This window comes from Carassius carassius, chromosome 36, assembly GCF_963082965.1.
Source record: "Carassius carassius chromosome 36, fCarCar2.1, whole genome shotgun sequence".
Taxonomy (NCBI): Eukaryota; Metazoa; Chordata; class Actinopteri; order Cypriniformes; family Cyprinidae; genus Carassius; species Carassius carassius.
Window position 1 is genome coordinate 16,550,899 of NC_081790.1, and position 23,356 is coordinate 16,574,254.

The 23,356-nt window shown below is 35.2% G+C and overlaps 4 protein-coding genes and 1 long non-coding RNA gene across 6 annotated transcripts; 3 read left to right on the top strand and 2 right to left on the bottom strand.

Annotated features, from left to right (window-relative positions):
* The first annotated feature begins 2,190 nt into the window (after positions 1 to 2,190).
* Positions 2,191 to 9,431, top strand: slc22a6l (solute carrier family 22 member 6, like). The gene is made up of 12 exons (XM_059526530.1): positions 2,191 to 2,652; positions 2,800 to 2,834; positions 3,228 to 3,732; positions 4,497 to 4,600; positions 4,705 to 4,859; positions 6,172 to 6,340; positions 7,502 to 7,625; positions 7,713 to 7,828; positions 7,906 to 8,120; positions 8,333 to 8,441; positions 8,668 to 8,871; positions 9,057 to 9,431. Exons 3-12 carry the CDS (start codon positions 3,340 to 3,342, stop codon positions 9,148 to 9,150), a joined length of 1,683 nt encoding a protein of 560 aa, XP_059382513.1. The 5' UTR covers positions 2,191 to 2,652; positions 2,800 to 2,834; positions 3,228 to 3,339; the 3' UTR covers positions 9,151 to 9,431.
* LOC132117318 (uncharacterized) lies at positions 3,456 to 11,277 on the bottom strand. 2 transcript variants are annotated; one of them, XR_009425741.1, is made up of 3 exons: positions 11,145 to 11,277; positions 9,089 to 9,173; positions 3,456 to 3,636 (listed from the first exon to the last, which is right to left on the bottom strand). It is a non-coding gene; the product is annotated as an uncharacterized LOC132117318 (long non-coding RNA). The 2 variants fall into 2 exon arrangements; XR_009425740.1 differs by lacking the exon at positions 3,456 to 3,636 and adding an exon at positions 7,408 to 7,532.
* On the top strand, positions 11,201 to 12,467 carry LOC132117317 (cytochrome c oxidase subunit 8B, mitochondrial). Its single transcript, XM_059526533.1, has 2 exons — positions 11,201 to 11,353; positions 12,093 to 12,467. The coding sequence occupies exons 1-2, from the start codon at positions 11,234 to 11,236 to the stop codon at positions 12,195 to 12,197; spliced, it is 225 nt and encodes a 74-aa protein (XP_059382516.1). The 5' UTR covers positions 11,201 to 11,233; the 3' UTR covers positions 12,198 to 12,467.
* Positions 12,468 to 16,099: 3,632 nt separating this feature from the next.
* otub1a (OTU deubiquitinase, ubiquitin aldehyde binding 1a) lies at positions 16,100 to 19,565 on the top strand. The gene is made up of 7 exons (XM_059526531.1): positions 16,100 to 16,214; positions 16,621 to 16,682; positions 17,221 to 17,319; positions 17,528 to 17,646; positions 17,835 to 17,919; positions 18,916 to 19,110; positions 19,239 to 19,565. The coding sequence occupies exons 1-7, from the start codon at positions 16,169 to 16,171 to the stop codon at positions 19,434 to 19,436; spliced, it is 804 nt and encodes a 267-aa protein (XP_059382514.1). The 5' UTR covers positions 16,100 to 16,168; the 3' UTR covers positions 19,437 to 19,565.
* Positions 19,566 to 19,811: 246 nt separating this feature from the next.
* epdl2 (ependymin-like 2) lies at positions 19,812 to 23,356 on the bottom strand. The gene is made up of 6 exons (XM_059526532.1): positions 23,204 to 23,356; positions 23,019 to 23,053; positions 22,709 to 22,843; positions 22,438 to 22,624; positions 21,498 to 21,588; positions 19,812 to 20,047 (listed from the first exon to the last, which is right to left on the bottom strand). The coding sequence occupies exons 1-6, from the start codon at positions 23,277 to 23,279 to the stop codon at positions 19,921 to 19,923; spliced, it is 651 nt and encodes a 216-aa protein (XP_059382515.1). The 5' UTR covers positions 23,280 to 23,356; the 3' UTR covers positions 19,812 to 19,920.

The window sequence follows — 23,356 nt, forward strand, 5'->3', positions numbered from 1 at the left end:
GCTTAAAATGACAAGATTGTCAGTAATGTGTGCAAAATGGTTGGTGTAGGGGGTCACGGTTGCTTTTAAAGCGAGACAGTAAGCATTGCTCATATGTAAGGGTGAGTTTGTGGTTGCTGCTTGTACTTTTTAACAGGTTTTTAGACTGTGTAATGTATAAAAGTCACAAAAAACATGCACTTAAGAGTCTCATCAGCTGTTATTAATCATCATAACCAAACTATCCCAAATACAAGGCCTTTTCCAATTGTTTTTGTTAAAGAACAATGAAATTATGTAATAAACTACTAATAAACCACTTTGTTCTCTTATTTCTCACTAGTTTGTTAAGAATAAGAAGTGTTATGTGTTATGTACACAAACTCGTTAACCAATTCATGCTTGACACTTGAGCACTTCAGTATTTATTTACCCACGTGTGAGACACTCTCACACACACGCACAGTCGCTGAGTCCCAATTCGCATACTATCCGTCCTAAATAGTATGCGAAACTAGAATTAGTACGTCCCAAATCGTAGTATGTTGAAAAGAGTATTCCAAAGATACCCGGATGGTCTACTATTTCCAGTTAGAATTTGAAGTGCAGATCAATGCACACTCTAAGTGCTAATATTGCCCACAACCCATTGATTGCGGGAGGTTCTATGACGCCGCCGCCCTGCTTCTTCACTCCTCAACTTGGTAGAAGAACACATTGTAAAATGTATTGTGAAAAAAAAACGATGAGAAAAAAAGATGGGAATAGTAAATAAAATTTTATTGTACATACAAGAATGAATGAAACGTTAACAGTTGTGGTGTGCGTAACTAGGCAACCACGTTGTTGTTCACGTTGCATGACGTCATCGAAGTATGTCCCAGAACGTGCATACTCTTTTGCTACACACTCAAAAGTATGTACTTTTTCCTCACAAAAAAGTACATACTTTTAGGTCGTAGTATAAGTAGGCGAATTGGGACTCAGTCAGTGTTTTAAATCAGGATTCAGTTGTGCTTTACGCTGCCAACAAACATGACGTGCAGTTTTATAATGGCTAACCAGCAGTGTCTAGAGCTTGGGTACTCTGCCTCAATTGCGTGAGAAATGTTAAAACCCACCTTGCACTTTCAAACTTGAGCTCATCTCACAAACTGGCAGTGGGATGAAAGAAACTGGCTCAATCTGTCACAATGTGTTTCATGAGACGGTCTACGCTTGGTTATTTGCTCTGGCAACTGGCATTGCTCTTCACTGGAGCGATTTGAAGATAAACAGTCCTGACTTTCTGTTCACACTGCAGAATAGGAGTCATTGGATTATTGCAGATGTCTGTTGCTACACTTCTGTGCAAATGTGGCTAGTCTGTTCCCCTCAAGTTAGCGAAGGTAGAGTTCATTACATTAACAGTGAATAACTTCAACTAACTCAATCAATGTTCAACTGGTGACTTCTCTGTCAGCCTTATTCAGCAAAAACTGTGATGATGCAGGATGACTATGCAACCTCAGAGTAAAATATTTATCTTAATTTTAAACAGTATATTGATAGTTATATCATACATTCTTACACATCAATAATCTTTGGGGCAGCTACCATTATGGAACACATTGTTTTATTTAAAGGTTTTTGAAACGGTGCACTCTAACGACCGCAATAGTATGGGACAGGACCGGTATGTGTAAGTGGTAAGTGTAAAAAGTTTCAAAATTAAAAAATATATCTTTAAATGAAATACAATAAGAAATATCTATAAATACAATTATAGAATTATTCCCTGTAATTATGAAACATTCCTGCTATTACTGTTCAAAAGTTTGGGTTTGAAGGTTTCTTATGCTCAGCAAGACTGCAGCTATTTGATAATACAGTAATAATTTTAATATTGTGAAATATTATTACAATAAAAAATGTTTTCTATTTTAATATATTTAAAATAAAAATTTACATTTAAACAAATCTACCAGATAAAATTCCAAAAACTTATTTAGCATGATTTAGCATTAATATGATGACAAATAAAAGCTAATTATTTTATTGATGACGTTGTCTTATCAAAATGGGTCTGTATACATGAACATTTAGAAAGGAGGTTCATCGCAAGGGGGTCATAAAAGCTCAAAAACTTGCTGAAAAATCCTGATCACACACAATGACATCACAATAAAACTTATATTGATATGATATGATATTTTTTTTAGATGTGTGATTTATGTACTTACAGTAGATTTAACAAGTATAACCTATAGATGTATGTGTTTATGAGGTTAAAGGTTGAAATTTGAGTGACAAGATTTACAGGAACCTGTCTAGGGCTAAACATCTTTGGTTACTTTTCTACTTTGTGTTATCTGTTCTGTCCCACTCATAATTGGTAAACAAAACGTTCTGCCTTTGTCCCACTCAACAGCTAAGCAGAGAGTCCGCAATTATGACTTAAAATCATTAATTTAACCATAATCCCCTCCCCTTTCACATCTACAATGAGACATAAACTCACACACACAAACTCTGAGTTGAGCTCTGTTCCTCACAGTAACACCCCACCGGCCCAGACACGGGACCAGCTTCAGGACACCGCAGGTACGAGCACAGAGGTTAGCCAAGGGATTCCAGAGGGAGCACAGTAACTTCAGTCGAGCTGAGGCAGCTCTTCCTGGGCTCCATGGGAAGGTTTGTGCTTCAAGCTGTTTAAAAGTGGAGCTTCGAATCCAGTGCAGACCTGTAGTGCATATATCTACCTGAAAGTCTGAGGATTTTCAGAGCAGATTATTCAACAAAGCATAACAGTTTCTCTATTTACCTCTCCTATTGATTTAGGGAGAAAATCCAGGACATCCTTCAAGCCACAACAGGTGCGCATGTTTTTTTTATGCTTATATGTGAATCTTTTCTTTTTAATATATTTTTTACATTTTATTTTGATTGCATTTAAGGTAATATGCTTATGCATTGACACATTAAAGAATTGATGCATAAACAATTTTCATTTAGAAAGTGGTAGTATTTCACTTAGAAACAGCAAGTAATGCATTGTATTATGAAATTTGGAAGTAGAAATAGTACTTTCTTTTAAAACAACCTTTGAGAATTTTAATTTTTTTCTCAAATCAAAATATATTTGCATTTGTTTATTCTAGAAATATATATCTGATACACTAGTGCTTTAAATCATTTGGAGTCTATAATTGATTTTTTTTTCATTATTAATCAGGATTTTTTCATACCTTATCTTTATGTTTCCACAGATACATTTTACAACTGACGTGCACCTCAAGGCAGAGCATTGGGTTATAAACTCTGTTCATCACGTGAATTGTGATATCTGTGGAATTTCCTGTTGTTGTTGACTTCTGAGCCATGGCTTTTTCTGACCTGCTGGAGCAGGTTGGCAGCACAGGGCGCTTCCAGGTCCTGCATGTCACCCTGTTGGCTATGCCCATCCTGATGATGGCCAGCCATAACCTGCTGCAGAATTTTGTGGCAGCAGTGCCACCGCACCACTGCGCCCCCCACGCAAACATTTCAATGTCCTCCATGAGAGCTGGGGACATGCTGCGGGCCACTGTGCCCTTGGGCACAAACGGCAAACCGGAACGCTGCAGACGCTACACACATCCTCAATGGCAGCTTCTCAGCAGCAACAGTTCAGAAAGCCTATGGGAAGAGGGTGTGGAGGAGACAGAGATGCAGAGTTGTGAGGATGGATGGTACTACAATGTGACAGAAATGAGTTCAACTATCATTACTGAGGTAAGTGGTAAAAGGTCTAGCATCATTAATTCAATAATTTAATAATTTGTTTAGATGCAACTTCTGAGAGTAAATACTTGGGGTTCCCAAAATAATCTTTGACTGTTAAGTTCTTCAAAGAAACATGTTTCGTTGTGCCCATGCTGAAGAAATTGGTCTAAGGTAGCCTAAGGTCTTCCAGTCTGGTCACAGCTGGTTTATCAGGCTGGTTTTAGAGTGTTTTTGACCGCTTCATTAGCTAGACATGTTGGTCTGGTCAGGCTTTTAGGCTTCAATGGCTTCCATTCAGCCATAGACTGGTTTTAGCTTTCTTTTCTTATTTTTATTTCTGCCATATGCACATAAACTGTCGGTCACCACTGATAAACTACTACTAAATATTGTAGAAACTTATTTTCTGTAAAGATGCTTTGCAATGATTTGTATCGTAAAAAGCACTATACTAATAAACTTGAATTGATTTTTTTTCAGCAGGATTTTAACAATCTAAAGAACATTTTCAACCTGCAAAGAACATTATATACAATGCACTCTTAAAAATAAAGGTTTCCGAAGGGATTTTTCACAGTGATGCAAAAATTTTTACTTCCTCGAACCTTTCAGTTAACTTTTCTTCATGTGAGGACTGGAGCATTTTAATAATCTATAATAATGTTTTTCCACTATAAAGATTTTTTTGTCTGTCCACAATGCTATATGCAAACGAAACACAGTCAAACTGTTTATCATGTATGATTTTAATCAAATGTTTTTTCTTTTTTTAGTGGGATTTGGTTTGTGATCAGCGTGCCCTAAAGCAAATGAGTCAAACTACCTATATGGGAGGTGTCCTTGTGGGAGCAGTGATTTTTGGGGGACTTTCTGACAGGTTGTGACAGCTTTTACTACTAAATATGACAGCAACAACATTATCATCATAAACACTATTCTATTACACCTTCTGACCCAAAAAATGTCCATCTTCTGATGCAGGTTTGGCCGGCGTGTTTTATTGTTGATCTCTAACCTGATGATGGCGGTTGGAGGAACATGTGTTGCATTCTCCACCTCCTTGACCATGTTTTGCATATTTCGCGTTTGCTGTGGCATGGCCCTGTCTGGTTTGTTGCTCAACTCCTTCTCTCTAAGTGAGTACAATGAATCAGGGTTGACAGGTTTTCCCAATAAAACCCACCCAATTGCTACTTAAAACTAGCCCAATTCCGTTAACAACGCGTTCCAGGAGTAAAATAAAAAAAGTAAAAAATTGTTCGCAGGCCCCCCGGGTAAGATTAGCATCTCAGGGGCTAAATATTGCATTACTGGAGTCGCTTCAACCCGCAGACATGAAAAACAACCATGGCAACAGTGTGAAAAGGATAATTCACCTATAAATACAAATTGGATGTTTATCTGCGTACCCCCAGGGCATTCAAGATGTAGGTGACTGTTTCTTCAGTAAAACACAAATGAAGATTTTTAACTCAAACCGTTGCAGTCTGTCAGTCATATAATGGAAGTGGATGGGAATCACAGCTTTGAGAGTCAAAAAAAAAATAACATACACAAACAAAGCCAAACTAAACACTGCGGCTTGTGATGACATCAATTGTGATTGATGTGTGAAGACACGAAACAATCATCGGTGCAAGAAACTGAACAGTATTCATTTAGGTTTTTTTTTTACGTAATGTCCTAACTAACCTGAGCGCATTCTCAACAGCCAGTGCTTGACACGTCTTCTTGCTTTACGGCTGATCGCAGACTTTTAAGTGCATTACCGCCACCTATCTCTCAAATGGACCATTGACACTCCTGATTGAGATTCTAGATATTTTCATTGGTCCATTTGAGAGATAGATGGCGGTAATGCACTTATAAGTCTGCGATCAGCTGTAAACCAAGAATAAGAAGACGACGCGTCACACACTGGCTGAAGACGCTGACGCGAATGCGCTCAGGACAGTTTGGACATTGCGGTGAATCAGAGGTAAACAATATAAATACTGTGCAGTTTCTTGCAAAGACCAATCGATTTGTGTATTTACACATCAATGTATCGTCACGAGCTGCAGCGTTTAATTTGGGTTTTTTTGTGTATGGCTTTTACTCTCAAACCAGGATTCCCATTCACTTATATTATATGACTGATAGACTGCAACGGTTGGAGTTAAAAAATCTTCATTTGTGTTTTACTGAAGAAACACCTACATCTTGGATGCCCTGGGGTTAAGCAGATTAACATCAAATTTTCATTTTTGGGTGAATTATACCTTTAAAGTAGCCCCATTCCACGAGAAAACCGCGGACTCGGCAACACTGAAGTGAATAACAGCTGTAAATTAGAGGTTGTCACTTGTCACCTATTCGTTGTGTAGAGAAGCAAAAAACCTTGCATTTGACTGACATTGTATTTTGCGACATCTTGTGGCATGAAGTGTCATGGTTTCTACTCCTCAGTTGTGGAATGGATCCCCACGCGTGTGCGGACGGTGGTAGGCACAGGAACGGGCTACTGCTACACCACAGGCCAGCTGATCCTGGCAGCCGTCGCGTACTGCATCAGAGACTGGCGCTGGCTCACACTGGCCATCTCACTGCCTTTCTATGTGTCCTTCCTCTACTCATGGTGTGTCTCCTGCTCACGACTGTTTCCACTTTTAAAATATGTCAAGTACATTACAAGTGCTGTCAGTAGGCTATTTGCTACTATTTTTGGGGTACATAAATACACTACAATTAAAAACTTTGGGTCGGTAAGATTCAATAATTTACCTCTCTTGTCTAAGATATAGTAAAAACAGAAATGTTGTGTAATATTAGGCTATAAAATAATTGTTATTTAATTGTCCCATGCCTCGGAAATCATTTGAATATGCCTATATTGTGCTCAAGAAAATTTTTATTATTATTATTATCAATGTAGAAAAGGATTGTGTATGTTTGTCGAAACCGATACCTTTTTTTCAGAATTTTTGTCCGTCTTTACTGACAATTTTGAACAATTAATTAATAACCCCCAAACATTTGAACGGTAATGCATGTTAGTGTTTAATCTTTTAAAAAAATTACTTATATTAAGTAGCAAATAACTGAAATAATAATAAAATATATATTTATTGCTATTTTAGTAATAAAATACATTCATATTATATTATACTATTAACGATGGTAATTCATTATTTAAAGTTTAAATAACTATTGTAAACCAAATGACAATTTGCACAAAGCAATCCTCAACACATTATACCTATATATATATAAAAAAAGGTTATTAAAAACTCCTTGTTTGACGTCATCCACTTGAAAATCTGGGTATATTTGGCATATATGTGACCCTGGACTACAAAATCAGTCATAAGTCGCATGGGTATATGTGTAGCAGTAACCAAAAATACATTGTATGGGTCAAAATTATCTATGTTCCATGAAGATATTTCAGAAATTTCCTACTGTAAATATATCAAAACTTAATTTTTGATTAGTGGTATGCATTGCTTAGAACTTCATTTGGACAACTTTAAATGCGATTTTCTCAATATTTGGATTCTTTTTGCACCCTCGGATTCCAGATTTTCTAATAGTTGTATCTCTGCAAAATATTGCCCTATCCTAACAAACCACACATCAAAGCAAATCTTATTTTTTCTATTTATTCAGCTTTCAGATTATGTATAAATCTTATTTTCAAAAATAGACCGTTAAGACTGATTTTTATGGTGCAGGGTCACATACATAGCAGTATGGAATCTGATGCAGTGGATTCTAGTCACATTATTATCTTCTGCAGGTGGTTCTTAGAGTCTGCTCGGTGGCTCGTCCTGACCAAGAAATCAGAGCAGGCAGTAAAAAACCTCAAAACGGTGGCTCGCATAAATGGACGGCATGCAGAAGCTGACAAAATCAACATTGAGGTATGACATTATGTACTGCAGGAGATATAAGTTTCGGCCTCGCCTGGGTCATTCCGAAAGCTTATTCTGTTGTGGTTGTGCATGCAGATGTTGCAAGAGTCCATGAAGAAGGAGATGGCCTGTTCAAAGGGGTCTTACAGCGCTCTGGACCTCCTGCGCACATCCTCAATGAGAACCATCACAGTGTGCCTCAGCGCAGTCTGGTCAGTCACTCAATCCTAGCATTTCAATCACTACCAACCAGCATTTAAAAACTAAACTTTATACTGTAACATCTTAGGTTCTCAACCAGCTTCGCCTACTATGGCCTTTCCATGGATCTGCAGAAATTTGGGGTCAGCATTTACCTTATCCAGATCATCTTTGGAGCGGTGGATATACCAGCCAAAATCCTGGTTACGATATCCATGAGCATGTTAGGACGAAGACCATCTCAGTGCGGAGCTCTTGTACTGGCTGGCGTAATGATACTCATTAATCTCCTGGTGCCTTATGGTGAGAATTTGAGCCTTGTTGGCAATAGTGCACGGAAATAACAAAACTGCAGTCTCATTGTCACCTGGGGTCATTCGTTTTCAATAGCTGTTATTCCAGTGAGATCTGGAGGTTAATCTGTCCTTCAGCATCACATAAATCGAGACCCTGGCATTTCACATGGCTGATCGTGTACCTGTGTTTATGTGACTCTTGTTTCTGTGCCTGTGCAGACCTGCAACTGTTACGCACCAGTCTGGCAGTGATAGGGAAGGGCTGCCTGGCTGCGTCCTTCAACTGCTGTTACCTGTACTCTGGAGAGCTGTATCCCACAGTCATCCGGTAATTAACTATTGTCAGCATCATCCTAAAACAACAACAGTTACCTACGATTCAGTTTAATCGCTCTTGTCCACAAGGTCGAAACCATGTCTTAGACATCGGGGGTGTGGGGTAGTAATAGTCTTATATAATGAAATAATTTAAATGGATTTAAGAGGATAAAGAAAAATAAGAATTTCAGAATAAGTGATGTCAACTTGTGGAATTTTCTTCTGTGTCCTGTCAGTCAAAACGGAATGGGATGGGTGTCCATGATGGCTCGGTTTGGAGCGATGGTGGCCCCCATGGTGCTGCTTCTTGGGGAGGATTTTCCATGGCTGCCTGGCTTTATCTACGGAGGAGCTCCCATTCTCAGTGGGATCTTTGCCTTCTTTCTCCCAGAAACCCTTGCACAACCTTTGCCTGATACTATCCAGGATGTGGATGACAGGTAAGCTGGTGGTGGCCTGATTCAAATGAAAGTTTTGTGCTAGTTGAATGTGATCCACAAGACATGATGCACCTTATGGCGCAAGAGAATGTTGCATCAGAAGTTAAAGTGTAAGTGACATGAGCAAAGCGTCATGTGTAAATGGGTAGCCATAACATGATTTTCGACTCTTTCACTTATTACAGAGGTTTTGCATGGAAAAAACCCCAAAGATTACCTGAAAAAGAGGATTTGGAAATGAAGGATCCCAGCTGTGTCCTCCTGAAAGAGTCTGTCTGAGATGGTCAGCATCTAAAACATTACTGGAACACACAAACAGAGATGATCATTGCCATACAGAAAAGAACTTTAACTTTTTGATAAATGGTGTAGAGTACCTTCTTATTTTTTTGACTGTAATTAATGTTAAAAATATTATTTACTTTTACAAAGTGAGGGAAATGGTGCCTTGGATTGAGCTTTTTGCTCTTTAGAAATCTTTTACTGTTTTATATACTGTATATATGTTTGTGGATTTTTTATTTGTTTGTTTGTTTATTACATGAATAATGTAATAACAGAGAACAAGAATTGATTGTAAAAGACTGGTTTGTGTTTGTTATTTTAAAATACCTATAAGTTGTAAAATGCATCCAAAGTACGAACAAATATCTGTAATTATGTAAAACAAGTACGGTACATGTCACTGTCATTAGCTTGTTGACACGTGATGGTTAATTACATAAACTTGCAAGCAGATTAAATTGTTATTTTGTATTTAAGTATTAAGACGTCAGTAAATAAATGTGTGAAACCAAAGTTAGTTTGTCAAAAGGGCTATATCTCAGTAATACATGTTTTTCTTTTCCTTTTTTCTAGCAGTGGTTGCATGCTGATTTCAGTAGATTAAATGTTTAAATCAGGATTTCTTTAGATTTTTTTTTTCATAAATTCTATCCTTCTAACAAATATTCCAATATAGAACAGACGGTGATTTCCATAGCTATTACCATCATAAAGTTTTCATTAAAATAAATAAACATTTCTAATGCTATACTTTGTTTTAATTACCATGGCATTGAATTAGTAAACAATTATGCAAGAGCATATTACTAATACTTTCTTTATGTATCCCCCAATTGTAAGTCGCTTTGGATAAAAGTGTCTGCAAAATGAATAAATGTAAATGTAATACAAAGGCGGAGGAAGAGATAATAAATTTGATTATTTTTTTTTTCTTTTAAAAAATAGTTGAAACTGCTGTGGATTTTTGCAAATGGGAATGCATAAATTCTATTTTCTGTAGTCTCATTCACTACTGCAGCTTCTGAGAACCCCAGAAATGTGAAAAAGGGCCTTCTGTTACAGATTTATAAAAGCTTTTGTCTTGAGTAAAGAAGGGGACACTAATACTGGGATACAAGTGTCAATAATAATGAAAATGGATTTGAAAAACTGAGTCCTCAGAGAGAAAAAACAACAACTTTTTTTCATGATTAAAAATATGGATTGTAAATCTTCACTTTTCTGTCGTATCTGAAAAAAACATAATACAATTTTTTGGCAAAAACAATAGTTTGATATATTTTACTTTTTTCACCTATTTATTGTTTTGTGCTTCATATCTAAAATATTTTTTTAATGGACTATAACATTTAGTTATAGACTCCTAAAGTGGCAACTTATAACTAATTGGATGAATAAGACCACTTCTGCATAAAGGGTCTATGTGTGTAAAACAACCCCCCATGTTGGAAATGTATAATAATAAAATAAAAAACTTTTTCTAGGCAAGACTATGCCAATGCTTATACTGAAATGGAAAACTTGATAACCAGACCTGAAAATTGTGAAAACTAGGACAATTATAACTTTAAAAGGTTGACACAGGTATGCATGAAGCAACTGAAAGAATTAACAAAAAGTATTCCCCAGGTCCTGTGAATTTTGAGTGATGGCATTGACCTTACTCCTTAATAGTTTAACAATAAATATATTTTAATAGCAGACAAGGATCTGAATGAATTACTTGCTCTTTTGCGTCAGCTGGCACATATTACTAGGCTCATTGGGTTTTATAAAGACAGATTATGAAAGAGGCAGAAGATTGTTCAGTGACCATTTAACTATATCATGACGAAAAGACAGTGTCACTGTTACATAACTACACGAATGGAATTAATAATCTTAACGTATAGCTGGTGTCGGTGCAAGATTGTTTATTTTTAACAGACTATCTAAAAATGATTTACGCGCAAAAAAAACTACAACTCCCACAAGCATGCGGATATTACCCATGAGCGCCTGCTGCAGTCTTGCCGCACATTCCGGTGTCCTTTACATCTTCCTGTTCATTACACACATTCGATTTCAGAGGATCAAGATGTCTGGAATTTTGCGGGGAATTGCTCGTGTCCGCGCCGCCCCGGTTCTGCGGGGATCAGCCATCCCCCAGCGAGCCAACATCACCACGCGCCCCGCCAAAGATACATTCGGGCCCGTTGTGAGTATCTGTAGAGCGCTGGTCGTTTCCTCTGCATCTCGTGAAGGGCAGACCATGATCTCCTTGGCATTCACCTTTAGACTCACTGTGATAAACGGAAACATTATATACAGCCATAAAAGTCCGTTTAGTTTGAGTATAGTTCTAATCCAGGTGTTGACTACGAATAGGTCACTTTTGTATTTTCTCATTCGTTTTTGACTTAAGGACTGAAACGTTAGCTAAACCCTTCTCGGCCGATCGCGGCTCAAGTTATATATAGAAGAAGGTCGTGGTGTTGACAGGCGGTAGATGGGGAACTGAATCTCTATTTTATTATTTATTATGTTATTTTCAATTTTACTATAAAAAGTAAGAAAAATTGGTGTAATATTTGTTTTAAAGGTAATTTTGTTTATGTTTGAGCTATTTAAGAAACCAAGCATCACAAATAAGCTTCTGCTAAGAAAAATAGTTCATTATTTATGAACTAGCCAATCAAGTGTTTCTCTAACTGAAACTGTTTCTGCTAAACATGTCAAAATCTTGAGGGCGTTTTTTCCCCATTACAGTTTGCAATCTCAGTAGCTGTTTTAAGTTGTATATTTGGCACCGATTAGCTTGTATTTATATCATAAGAGACTGTGGGGTAATGGCAGGAATATTAAAGCACCTCTATGTTGCCATGAACGGTTAAATGAACCGTTTTTTAGCATCTGCAGCTCTAACAGCTCTTTGGTTCTTGTGTCTGTTTTCACAGGAGACAGTAGTTGGTCTGACCATGTTTTCTCTTACCATCCTGGGACCGTCTGGATGGGTTCTGGCCAACCTGGAAAACTACAAAAAGAAGGATGCTGCTGAGTGATCCACTTGTCATGGACTGAACGCAGTTTGTCTGGTGTTATTGCTTTTTAACATGTTGGGACCACCATCTCACAGACCACCAGCTTACCTAATCATCCGTCTCCTTTGAGCCGCCCTGCTACCTCTCCATGTGACCACTGTCCTCCAGACACTCTTTACACTGAGCTGTTTGCTCCCTCTTACCAACTGTGAAGATAACGTAATCATGGGTGATTCACTCTCCTAACCTGGAGCTGTTACCGTTGAAATAAACCATTATTTAAATCTTAAATTCTGTCTCTTTGTTTTCCATTACGTTTTTGACAATACTGGAAAAAAAATATTGCTTTTCAGTAGCTTGTTATATGAGGCAAGGCACCTTAAGTGTCATCTTAAAACATATAAAGCAAAAATAAATACATCATACCATTCAATTATTTTTTTTAAATAAAGGCTAAATAGTAAAACACATGAGTGTGAAATAATAGGTTTGGCATTTTAAATCTTGTATACAAGCGAATTAACTTTACTCAGTAACTCAGAAAGGCTTGTACATAAAATATAAGATTATTGATAAAATCTTGCACAATTGTTTTTTTATATAATCCTCCATCACACACTCCTTTTTATGATGATTTGAAAGAACTATTGGAAATGTTTGATAATTCTATTAAAACAATATTTTATGGTGATTTTAAAATAAATTGGGCAGATAAATGTGGAAGACAAAAGTTAAAAATAATGATGTCCAAATTTAATTATGATCAGTTGATAAAAAAGCCAACAAGACTGACCAGAACTAGTTAGACTTTGATAGATCTTGTTTTTACTAATAGGGAAGAGTGTATTATAAAAAATTATAATCCACTGACTGGGTTATCAGATCATAATTTGATATTAACAGTAAGGAAACTAACTAAACAATGATTAAAGCAATTAAAAAACCAGAGACCAGATAGAATTAAGTTTGGGATACCGAAATCTAAATCAGGTCAATTTGAATTAGAGATCAACAATGCTGATTGGGATAATATATTACAGATAAATGAGGGAAACTTGTGTTGCACTTCCTTAACTGAAACTGTAACTAACTTGGTAAACAAATATTATATTCCTTTGAAATGCTCAAGGAAAAAATTATCATTACCATGGTTAAACAGTGATATTCGTAATCTTATGAAAAAAAAGAGACCAAGCTTTAAAAATGGCATTATTGTCTAAATTAAACACAGATCATTTAATCTATAAAGGTCTCCGAAACAAAGTAGTACAAGAATTACGGAAGTCAAAAGTATCACATTATACACAAATAATAGAGTGCCAAAGGTCAAAGTACAACCCTATGGAAACAATTAAATAATTTAACAACTAAAACTCATAAGCAGCAAACAATCAAAGAGTTACAAATAGATGGAAAAGTAATTGATGATAAAGGTTCTCTAGCATATGAGTTTAATAAATATTTTATAAGTTCAGTAGATGAATTGGTTCAAAATTTTAAACCAGTATTATTAAATAATAAAGTAGAGGATGAGCTACCAAATTCATTTTTTATTAAGGAGATTGAAGAAAATAGAATAACTGAAATTGTAAAGCTTCTACCGAATTCAACAGCAAAAGATGTTTACAATTTAGATATTAATTTAATAAATAAAATATAGCACCATGATGATAGCTCCGTTAACTCATTTGACAAATGTATCAATTAGAGACTGTATTTTCCCTAACACATGGAAAAAAGCTGTAGTTACACCAATCTTTAAATCAGGGGATCCAAGCCTGATTTCAAATTATCGACCAATATCAATCTTGCCGGTTATGTCAAAGATTTTGGAGAAGGTTGTAGCTGAACAATTAATAAACTATCTGGAGAGTAATAACCTCCGACACAAACATCAATTTGGTTTTAGAGCCCAGCATTCCACAGAAACAGCTATATGTTACTTCTTGGAAAAAGCTAGACAGTCTTTGGATCAGGGTCATGTGATGGGAGCAGTATTTATTGAGAAAGGCATTTGATACAGTTAACCACACTATTCTCTTATCTAAACTAAGCGCATTTAATTTTAGTAAACGTTCAATTGAGTGGTTTACCTCATATTTAAATCTAAGAGATCAGTGTGTTAAAATTGAGGATACAAAATCATTGTCTATGAGAAATAAAATGGGATTACCACAAGGCTTAATCTTAGGCCCCTTGCTTTTTAGTTTGTTTATAAATGATCTACCATGTTGTTGCCCAGATGTTGAATGTCAGCTTTATGCTGATGACACAGTAATTTATACATCTGCTAAGTCATCTGCCAAGGTTGCTGCAGTTTTAAATAAACAAATGGAAAGGACATCTATATGGCTCCAGGAAAATCATCTTACTCTGAATGTTAAGAAAACTGTTTTTATGTGCTTTTCTAATAGAAAGCAAAAAGAAAAAGTAATAATTCGAGTAAATAATAAAGAAATAGAGGAGGTAGATGAGCTTAATTTTTTTAGGTACTGTTTTAGACTCGCAACTTAAATTTGATAAACATGTAAAAAGCTATCAAAAATGGTAAGGAGTAACCTAAACTGTTTTAGGCTTAATAGAAAATATATCTCAAATGAGGAAGCTCATCTTTTTATGCATGCAATGATCTTGTCCCGCATCTCATACTGTATTACAGTTTGGACTCAAACAAGTGATTCTTTAATCAAAAAAAAAATGAAATGTTGTATAATTGTGCTTTAAAAATAATGGATAAAAAGCCAAATCGATGGCATCATTGCAACATCTTAAAAAAATTTAATATGCTAAGTTTTACAAATTTTAAAAAGCTGTCATATATAAAATTGATTTTTAAATGTTTGCACAATAAGGCACCATCTGTTCTATGTAAATTGATAAAGAGACAGGATGATACAAGTAGAATCACTAGGAGTTCGGCAGGTGGGAATTGTAGGATACATTTTTGTAGAACTACACAAGAGCAAAGAGCCTTTTCTATTGAGGGCTCCAAACTCTGGAACCTGTTGCCAAATGAGTTTAAGGCAATACTTGAAATAAAGTCCTTTATATTGAAGGTAAAGCGGTGGTTTAAAATAAACCACAATTGCACGCATATTTAAATGTAAGAATTTTTGTATGTATAAGTGTAATGTAATGTAAAGGTTTTTTTTTCTTATATGTATAATTCAGGGAGGTATTTGAATGTCTGTAAGGGACATATTGTGGTAGTTTTATTCTATGGGTAGTAGTTTTATTCTGTTTTTAGTATTTTACTTTTTTTAGAAAAGCCTTTCTAGGGACTTGAGATGCAAATTAGCTTATGCTATACTCTCTATGTGCAATACATATTTTCCAGATTTGACTGGGATGTTTATTTTGTACTGTCCCTATACAAATAAACGTATAAATAAAAAATAATAATAATAATATATGTTGTCTGATAAAAAGTGGCATTTAATTGTCTCCTTTTAATACACATGATTCAGATCAACATATAATTTGGAAAGAATCCCATTAACGTTAACTGAACAGTGTCACATAGCATCTTTATATAATTATCATTTTATTAAAATCTATAACATTTTGAATAATATTTCGCATATACACCTACAAATATAACACTTTAGCGTTGTTTCAGAAATATTTGAGAATAATTTAATGGTGTGATTTATTTTAGTTCGATATATTAATTTGTTTTAAGATGACGCTTAGAAAATTATCTATGAGAGTTTGTCACTGGTGACTTGCCCGGTTCTTGAAAAAAAAGTTATTCTTAATTATTAATAATTATGTGAAAATGTATACGTACCATCAGCTTTTATGGGCGTAAACTGAACTCGATTCAAAACATGTACATTCATGCACAAAGGCAAACGTTTTTAACACACGTAAAACAAACGGGAGTGATCATCAGGATATTCAGCAGGTGAAGTATTTTCTCAACCGGAAGTGGGTTCATGTCCAACGGTTCCAATCAATCAGCTGACCGGAAATGACTATACAGCAGGAACATGGCGGAGGAGCAACAGCAGGAGATCTCTCAAAAAGAGGCTGACGGTGAGAATTACTTGACCGCAATTTGGCCAGAACCGTCTTCTATTTGTATCGGTTTGCACATGCGGATGTTGTTTTGAGCTGAGTGAAGTGCATGAGCGGATGAGGCGAGCAGCTAGCGCTTTGCTTACCTGCTAACAACAACAACAACAGCTGAGAGTTCATTGTTTATGTTTTAAAGCATTTAGTTGCAGTGTCCAGATCTTTATAATATGATATATAACGTGACGACCATTAGCGTTAAAAAACAATGCCCTGTAAAAAGAAATGTAAAAATACCATTACACTCATAATAACAGCATTAATAGTGTTTATGGCTGATAATGTACAATTAAGTTTTTTTGCCCGTTATCAACTAATACGCAAAACTGACAATATTTTACACTCAATTGTGATTCTTCTTTGACAGGGCTGAATTGTCTTGCATATGACGAAGCCATTGTTGCACAGCAAGATAAGATTCAACAAGAGGTAATTGAGTAATCATTTTAATAATTTGTATTTTATAACGTTCTGTGATGCTTTATACACACGTTGATTCTCTAGTAAAAAGTATTTCAATACACTCAACAGGTGAAGTTTTTGCTTTGGTACAATTCAAAGAAATGTATTAAAACCACGGTTGTTATAATTAAGTAAAACTAAACCCATAACACATTCTATATTTTAAATATTTCATTTGATTTTTTTCTAGGAACCATTTATTAATTATTTTGTAAAAATAAAATGAATACAAATTCTATCGACATTTAAAAAAATAAATGAAATGACAAAAGACTAAAGCTTTAAATAAAATTTAAATTACAAAAAAAGTTTCAAAATATGTATAAAACTGCAATAGCAGTGTGTAAATAAAATGTAATGAGTTGCTGGTATTCATTTTTCAAAAGGTGTGGGAACCATGGTTATTTTTACATTTACATACAAGCCTCATATACATTAATTTTATATATGCACATGGTGCTGCTCATTAAGTGTCACTCTTTACCCATCCTGAATGTCATTGTAGATAGCAACCAGTATTCCTCTGGTGTCAGAAAGACAGGTCCTGTCTATCCTTAAGCGAGAGTATGCTGACGATGACACTATTTACCAGCAGAAGATAAGAGTAAGTGAACTGTTTCAATAGTGAATAAGTGTTTATGGAATGTGATGCATTAATTATTATTATGCACTTATCTTTTATCTCCGTTATCTAATTGCATACCCTGGAGATAAGAGAACATATAATGATTATTTATGCACAGATATATTCAAGCAGAGAAATCTCAATCTCTGACTTCTTTTTTTCACAAATCAAACTGTTCTGTCAACAGGACTTGCAGAAGAAGTACTCATCTATACGCAAAACACGGCCAGATGGGAACTGTTTCTACAGAGCTTTTGGTTTCTCACATCTGGAGTCTTTACTTGAAGACAGCAAAGAATTACATAGGTAACCACCTGCCATTCAGCTGAATGAACATTGTTTATTGATTTGGTTGAATAAATGATTCCCACTCTACAAAACTGGATATTAAAAATTAAATATGAAAGTATGGGGAGAAGATAATGGTCTGAAGTAGCGTCTGTAAACTTGAGTACATTCCTCTAAGACTCTGTTTGGTTGTGTGTGCTTGGCAGGTTCAAGGCTATTGCTGCCAAGAGTAAACAGGATCTGGTGAGCCAAGGTTTTACAGAATTCACCATTGAAGATTTTCACAACACAGTAAGCCTTTGGAAGAATATGAACTAAGGCTGATGATACACTGGGCAAATTTTTGAACAATGTTGCCATCAATGGGCAACCAGGTTAGACATGGGGCCCACGACCCATCTAAAATATCCAGATAGAAGTTTGTTACCCATTCTCAAGGGGAAAGTGCCCAAGCAACATTGCTCAAAAAGAGATGCCACGTGTATCATCAGCATAAAACATTTTATTTTATTTTTATTTACGGGTGCATCTCAATAAAATAGAATGTCCTGGAAAAGTTCATTTATTTCAGTATATCAAGTGTTATTTTATTATTTATGTACTATCATAGTATTTATAAATATTTCAAATTAGTTTTATTTGTATATTTTTAAGTTTTATTTGAATTTTAGTTTGTTTATTTGTAAGTTTGTTTTTGTTGCTTGTTTAAATAAACTTTAATTCAGTTTTAGTTTTATAAAATGTAGTACTTATATTAGTTAGTTATATATATATATATATTATTATTGTTTTTTATTTTTGCAATTTGCTGCTTTACAAAGGTCACTTTAGTTTTACTTGAAGACATGTGACCATTAGATCTATGTCATGCAGTGACCTCTATATAAATGATTTATATATATATATATATATATATATATATATATATATATATATATATATATATATATATATATATATATATATATATATATATATATATATAAAATCTTTTTTTATTATGGTGAATTAAAAAAAAAAAAAAAAGCATGCCACTGAATGTGACATCATATCATCTCTATTGAAGTGTTCAAAGAAATTTTGTGTGCCCAAAGTCTAGTCTTTATTTAACCTTTTCACATAATCTTTACATTTTATTTTTTGCCTTATTTCAATTAACTAAAGCGATTTTTAATAGTTCAAATGACAACACTGGAAATGTCACATCAGCCCTGTATGCCTTATTTCTGGTCAGTAATAATCTTAAATGAGTTTGCTGTATAATGAATTTCCTCTTGTTCACTGTAGTTCATGGACCTGATTGAGACTTGTGATAAGCAACCGTCTGTTAATGAGCTGCTCAGTTCCTTTAATGAGCAGAGCGTGTCAGATTATCTTGTGGTCTATCTGCGGCTGGTGACCTCTGGGTACCTGCAGAGAGAGGAAGACTTCTTCCTGCACTTCATAGAGGGCGGCCGCACCGTTCGAGAGTTTTGCCAACAGGTGACACTGAACAACTCGCCATTTCTGACTGACTTGTGTTATAATTTTACATCCAGTTCTTGTAGAGTAAGCTGGTCTTTAATGACTTTGCAACATTTTAAACCAACATGTCATTTTGTTTTGGCCAGGAGGTGGAGCCCATGTCCAAAGAGAGTGACCACATTCACATTATAGCTCTGGCTCAGGCTTTAAACGTGTGCATCCAGGTGGAGTACATGGATCGAGGAGAAGGAGGAACAGTCAATCACCACATCTTCCCTGAAGACGGAGAGCCCAAGATTTTCCTCCTCTACCGACCGGGCCATTACGACATCCTGTACAAATAACAGATCTGCTCCTATTGCTGCTAAGGCCTCGTCTGTGTCTGTGCTGTGGGTTTAAATCTAAACTCTAAACCTGTGAAATGTGAACACGAGAGCCGAGCACTCAACTTTGCAATTTCCTGTCAAAACCCCCTAAAGACTCTTGAAGAATATTGGAGAATCTGTTAAAACAGGCACTGGACATTGTACAGTTTTTTTTTTAATAACCTGCATCCTTTTTTTTTTTTCGTTGTATATACAGTATATGGTTATTTCATTTAGTGTTTTTCAGTTTTTTGTTGAAAACTGCCTGTCATTTGTGATAGGAATGGAATTGCTTTACCACGTTTGACTGTATTTGACTTTCATGAGAATAAAAATAACTTGCAGTAGTCATAGTTTGGACACATTATTGTTTAATGTGTGTAGGTTTCAAAATAATCCCAAAGGGGCTTTATTTAAATCAAAAATGTCATACATGCACTGACAAAAACGCACATGGTTCCTCTCAGAGAAGACTGATGAAGGATCTCGCCCCAGCACCTCCTTTGGCTGGCAGCACTTCCACAGAATCACAGAATGAAGGAGGGATGAAGACGTTTGGGTCCTCGATTCCCTCCACTAGGTCAAAGAAGCTACAGAAAGAAGAAATGGGTTAACAAATCTTGTTACATGTTGGTCTTTTGACTTTTAATATGCTTCTAAGACTTTATTGATCCATGGGGGTAATCAAGGTATTAAGCATAAAAAGCATGGACAAAACAAATGGGTGGTAGTATGAAATAATTGGTAGTTAGAAGAAACACAATCCAAAATGTTGAGATAAACAAGAAAGAGTGCTCCAATGGGGGTTTATACACTACTATAAAAAAAATTGGGATCATAAAGATTTTTTTTTTTTTTTTTGGAACCTGTGAAAAAATTTTCAGGATACTTTGATGAATAAAAAGTAAAAAAAAAAAAATAAATAATAAAAAAACACATTTATTTAAAAAGATACATCTTTTATATATATAAAATACCAAATATGTGTTTTACTTAAAAAAATATGACAGGTTCCAAAAAAATTGAGCAATGATTTCTGAAGGATCATGTGACGACTGCAGTAATGGAAGATTAAAATTAAATTAAAGAATTAAAATTCATCTTAGCATCACATGAATTAAATATATATATAAATTTTCCGCAGTATATTAAAATAAAATAAAAAATTTAATTTCAAATTGTAATAATATTTCACAAGATTACAGTTTTTTCTGTATTTTTGATCAAATAAATGAAGCCTTGATGAGCGTAAGAAACCTCTTTAAAAACATTAAGGCCCAGTTTCATAGACAGGGTTTAGCCTAAACCAGGATTAAGCCATAGTTCATTTAGGATGTTTAAGTAATTTTTATAAACATACCATAGAAAATAGCATTACTGTGGTCCATCTTAAGACAAAACAAAGGCACTGAGATGTTTTAAAGATCAATCAGTGTCAGTTTCTTTCAGCTGAAACAGCTGATTTACATTTTAGTCTAGGACTACGCTTAAGCCTTGTCTCTGAAACCGGGGGTAAGAATCTTACTGATCCCAAACTTTTGAACAGCACTGTACACACACACACACACACACACACACACACATGTACAGATGCCCTCAATTTCAATATAAATGTATAAAATGTTTACTCAGAGACTATTAAGGTTATGTCTGCATCCGAGAGCCATTCAGTATCCTTGTCATTAAAAAAAAAAAAATGTTTTTTTCCCTCCTGCTTGAGGAAATCTTGTACATCATTCACGAAGCACACATTTTGTGCCTATTATGTGCCTGTTATTCTTTCATGAAGGCGGCCTTGATCAGAGGAAGAGGAAAGGCAATGTAAACACGTGTAATTGGTTAAGAGAGTCACTGTTGCATAATCTCCTGTTGTTGTTCATCAGTATACTACAAATGTGGTTAGGTTAAAGATTGCAGACTTGATTCCAGAAGAATTATCCATGGGTTTAGGGTTTTAATGAAAAGCAGAGTTAAACATGGTTATATTCTCTGTATGGGACAGGCCAGCCTTATTTTGTCTGTTCAGCCTAGTTGACTAACCTTGTCATGACGCTTAATTCTCCTTTCTGTGTGAAATCGAGGGTGTAGAGAGGCACACAGCCGAGCGCAGTGAAGGTCAGCAGGTAGTGTTCTGCAGAGAAAAATACCAAGAACACAAGCCAACTAGCAAGGGAAGGGAATTTTATGTTGGTATACTCAACCTAAGATGTTAAGCAACTTATCCACATGCATATAACACTTTACTTAAGGGACCAGTTGTCACTATTAACTAATTGCTTGTTAGCACTATGTGTCTTACAAACATATTGATTTACAAAACACATATTAATGCCTTATTCTGCATGACCATATTTTAGAGCCCTTAATTCTACCTCATACTTAAACTTAATAACTACCTTACTATCCACTAATAAGCAGCAAATTAGAAATTTATTAAGGCAGTTATTATGTAGTTAATAGTATGAATGGAATATATAGATGTAGATGTATAGACCAAAAAGAGAAGACAAAATCACATCAGACTACTGCAAAAGTATTTATTTTCCTGCAGTTTTTCATCATTAAAATAAAGCTAAATGAACTTGGTTAAAATGTTCCCATCAGTCTTTAATTATTTAACTAATTCATTATGTTTAATTGTTTATTATATGAATGGTTATAGTGTGGAAATAGTAGTGTTTAAAATTGAAAACAATGAGAAAGTTAAAATAATTGTTACATTTTTACGATTAATCATGATTAATTGCATTCAAAATATGTTTACATAGTATATGTGTCTACTGTGTACAGTAAATATATATATATATATATATATATATATATATATATATATATATATACATACACAAATATATGTTGGCCTATATAGATATTGATTCATTGTTTTTCTGTTCTAATTTTTTATACATTTGTGTTATAGCCAGTGCTGGATGTTAAAGCCTGACTGAGAATCTTCATGCTGCATAACGGCGCACATTACCTTTCGTTTCCTCCACTGTTCCATTCCAGTTATTGACCAGCAGTCCTTGTCCTGGTAAAGAGCTGCTCCCCAAGACCATTTGATTCAGGAAATGGGCATCATGGGGAACCCCAATATGTCTGAATGGTTCCTTTAATGCTGTCTTAATGCAAGTTTTGTTGTGGTAGTGGATCTTATAGCTGACTCCCTGTTGAGAGGAGTCAGCAAGAGTCAATGATGAACTTTACAAAATTTATATTTTGCTATTTATCCATAAAATGTGGTGCTTTACCTCTTTGAAGAGCAGAAGCCTGTCAACAAAGAAGGTCTGGTTGCCTTCCTTTCCAGCTGCTAGAACTCTGACATTCTGTCCATAGGCATCATAGGAGAATTTCTCAAAAACACGTAAGTGTTGCCCAGGGATGAACTGTGGTGGAGAGAAAGAGAGACAACACTTTCACATAACTTAAATAACAGATGAGAGATAAGCCAAATAGTAATGAAAGTAAGAGTTAACTTTATATTGGTACATTCAAGCCAAAATGAACTTTCTCTATTTCGGATGAAATAGTTTAATATGCTTGTCAAGATGGCCCACTTACTGCAGACAGTGCCCCCTCAAGTAAAGGTGGAGACTCTGGAAGTCAAAAGAGAGTGAAAAGATTTTTTTAGACTTCTCAAAGGATCAAAAACAAGCATAAATTCATTTTTCATTCTTTCAACTGCTAAAGCTCTATAAAGTTTACTACAATGTGCTGATTAAAGACAACAGGTAAAGAGGTCTTACTGCAGGGTTCAGGCTTCTGTGCACAGCTGCTGAGAATCAGGCTCAGGCAAACTGGTATCACAAATAGGATCTTCATTGTTATTTTGGAGTGCTGGCAAACAGGAGCCAAAGCGACTAGCAGCAGTGTTTCCAAGTCCGGCCCTTCTTATATCG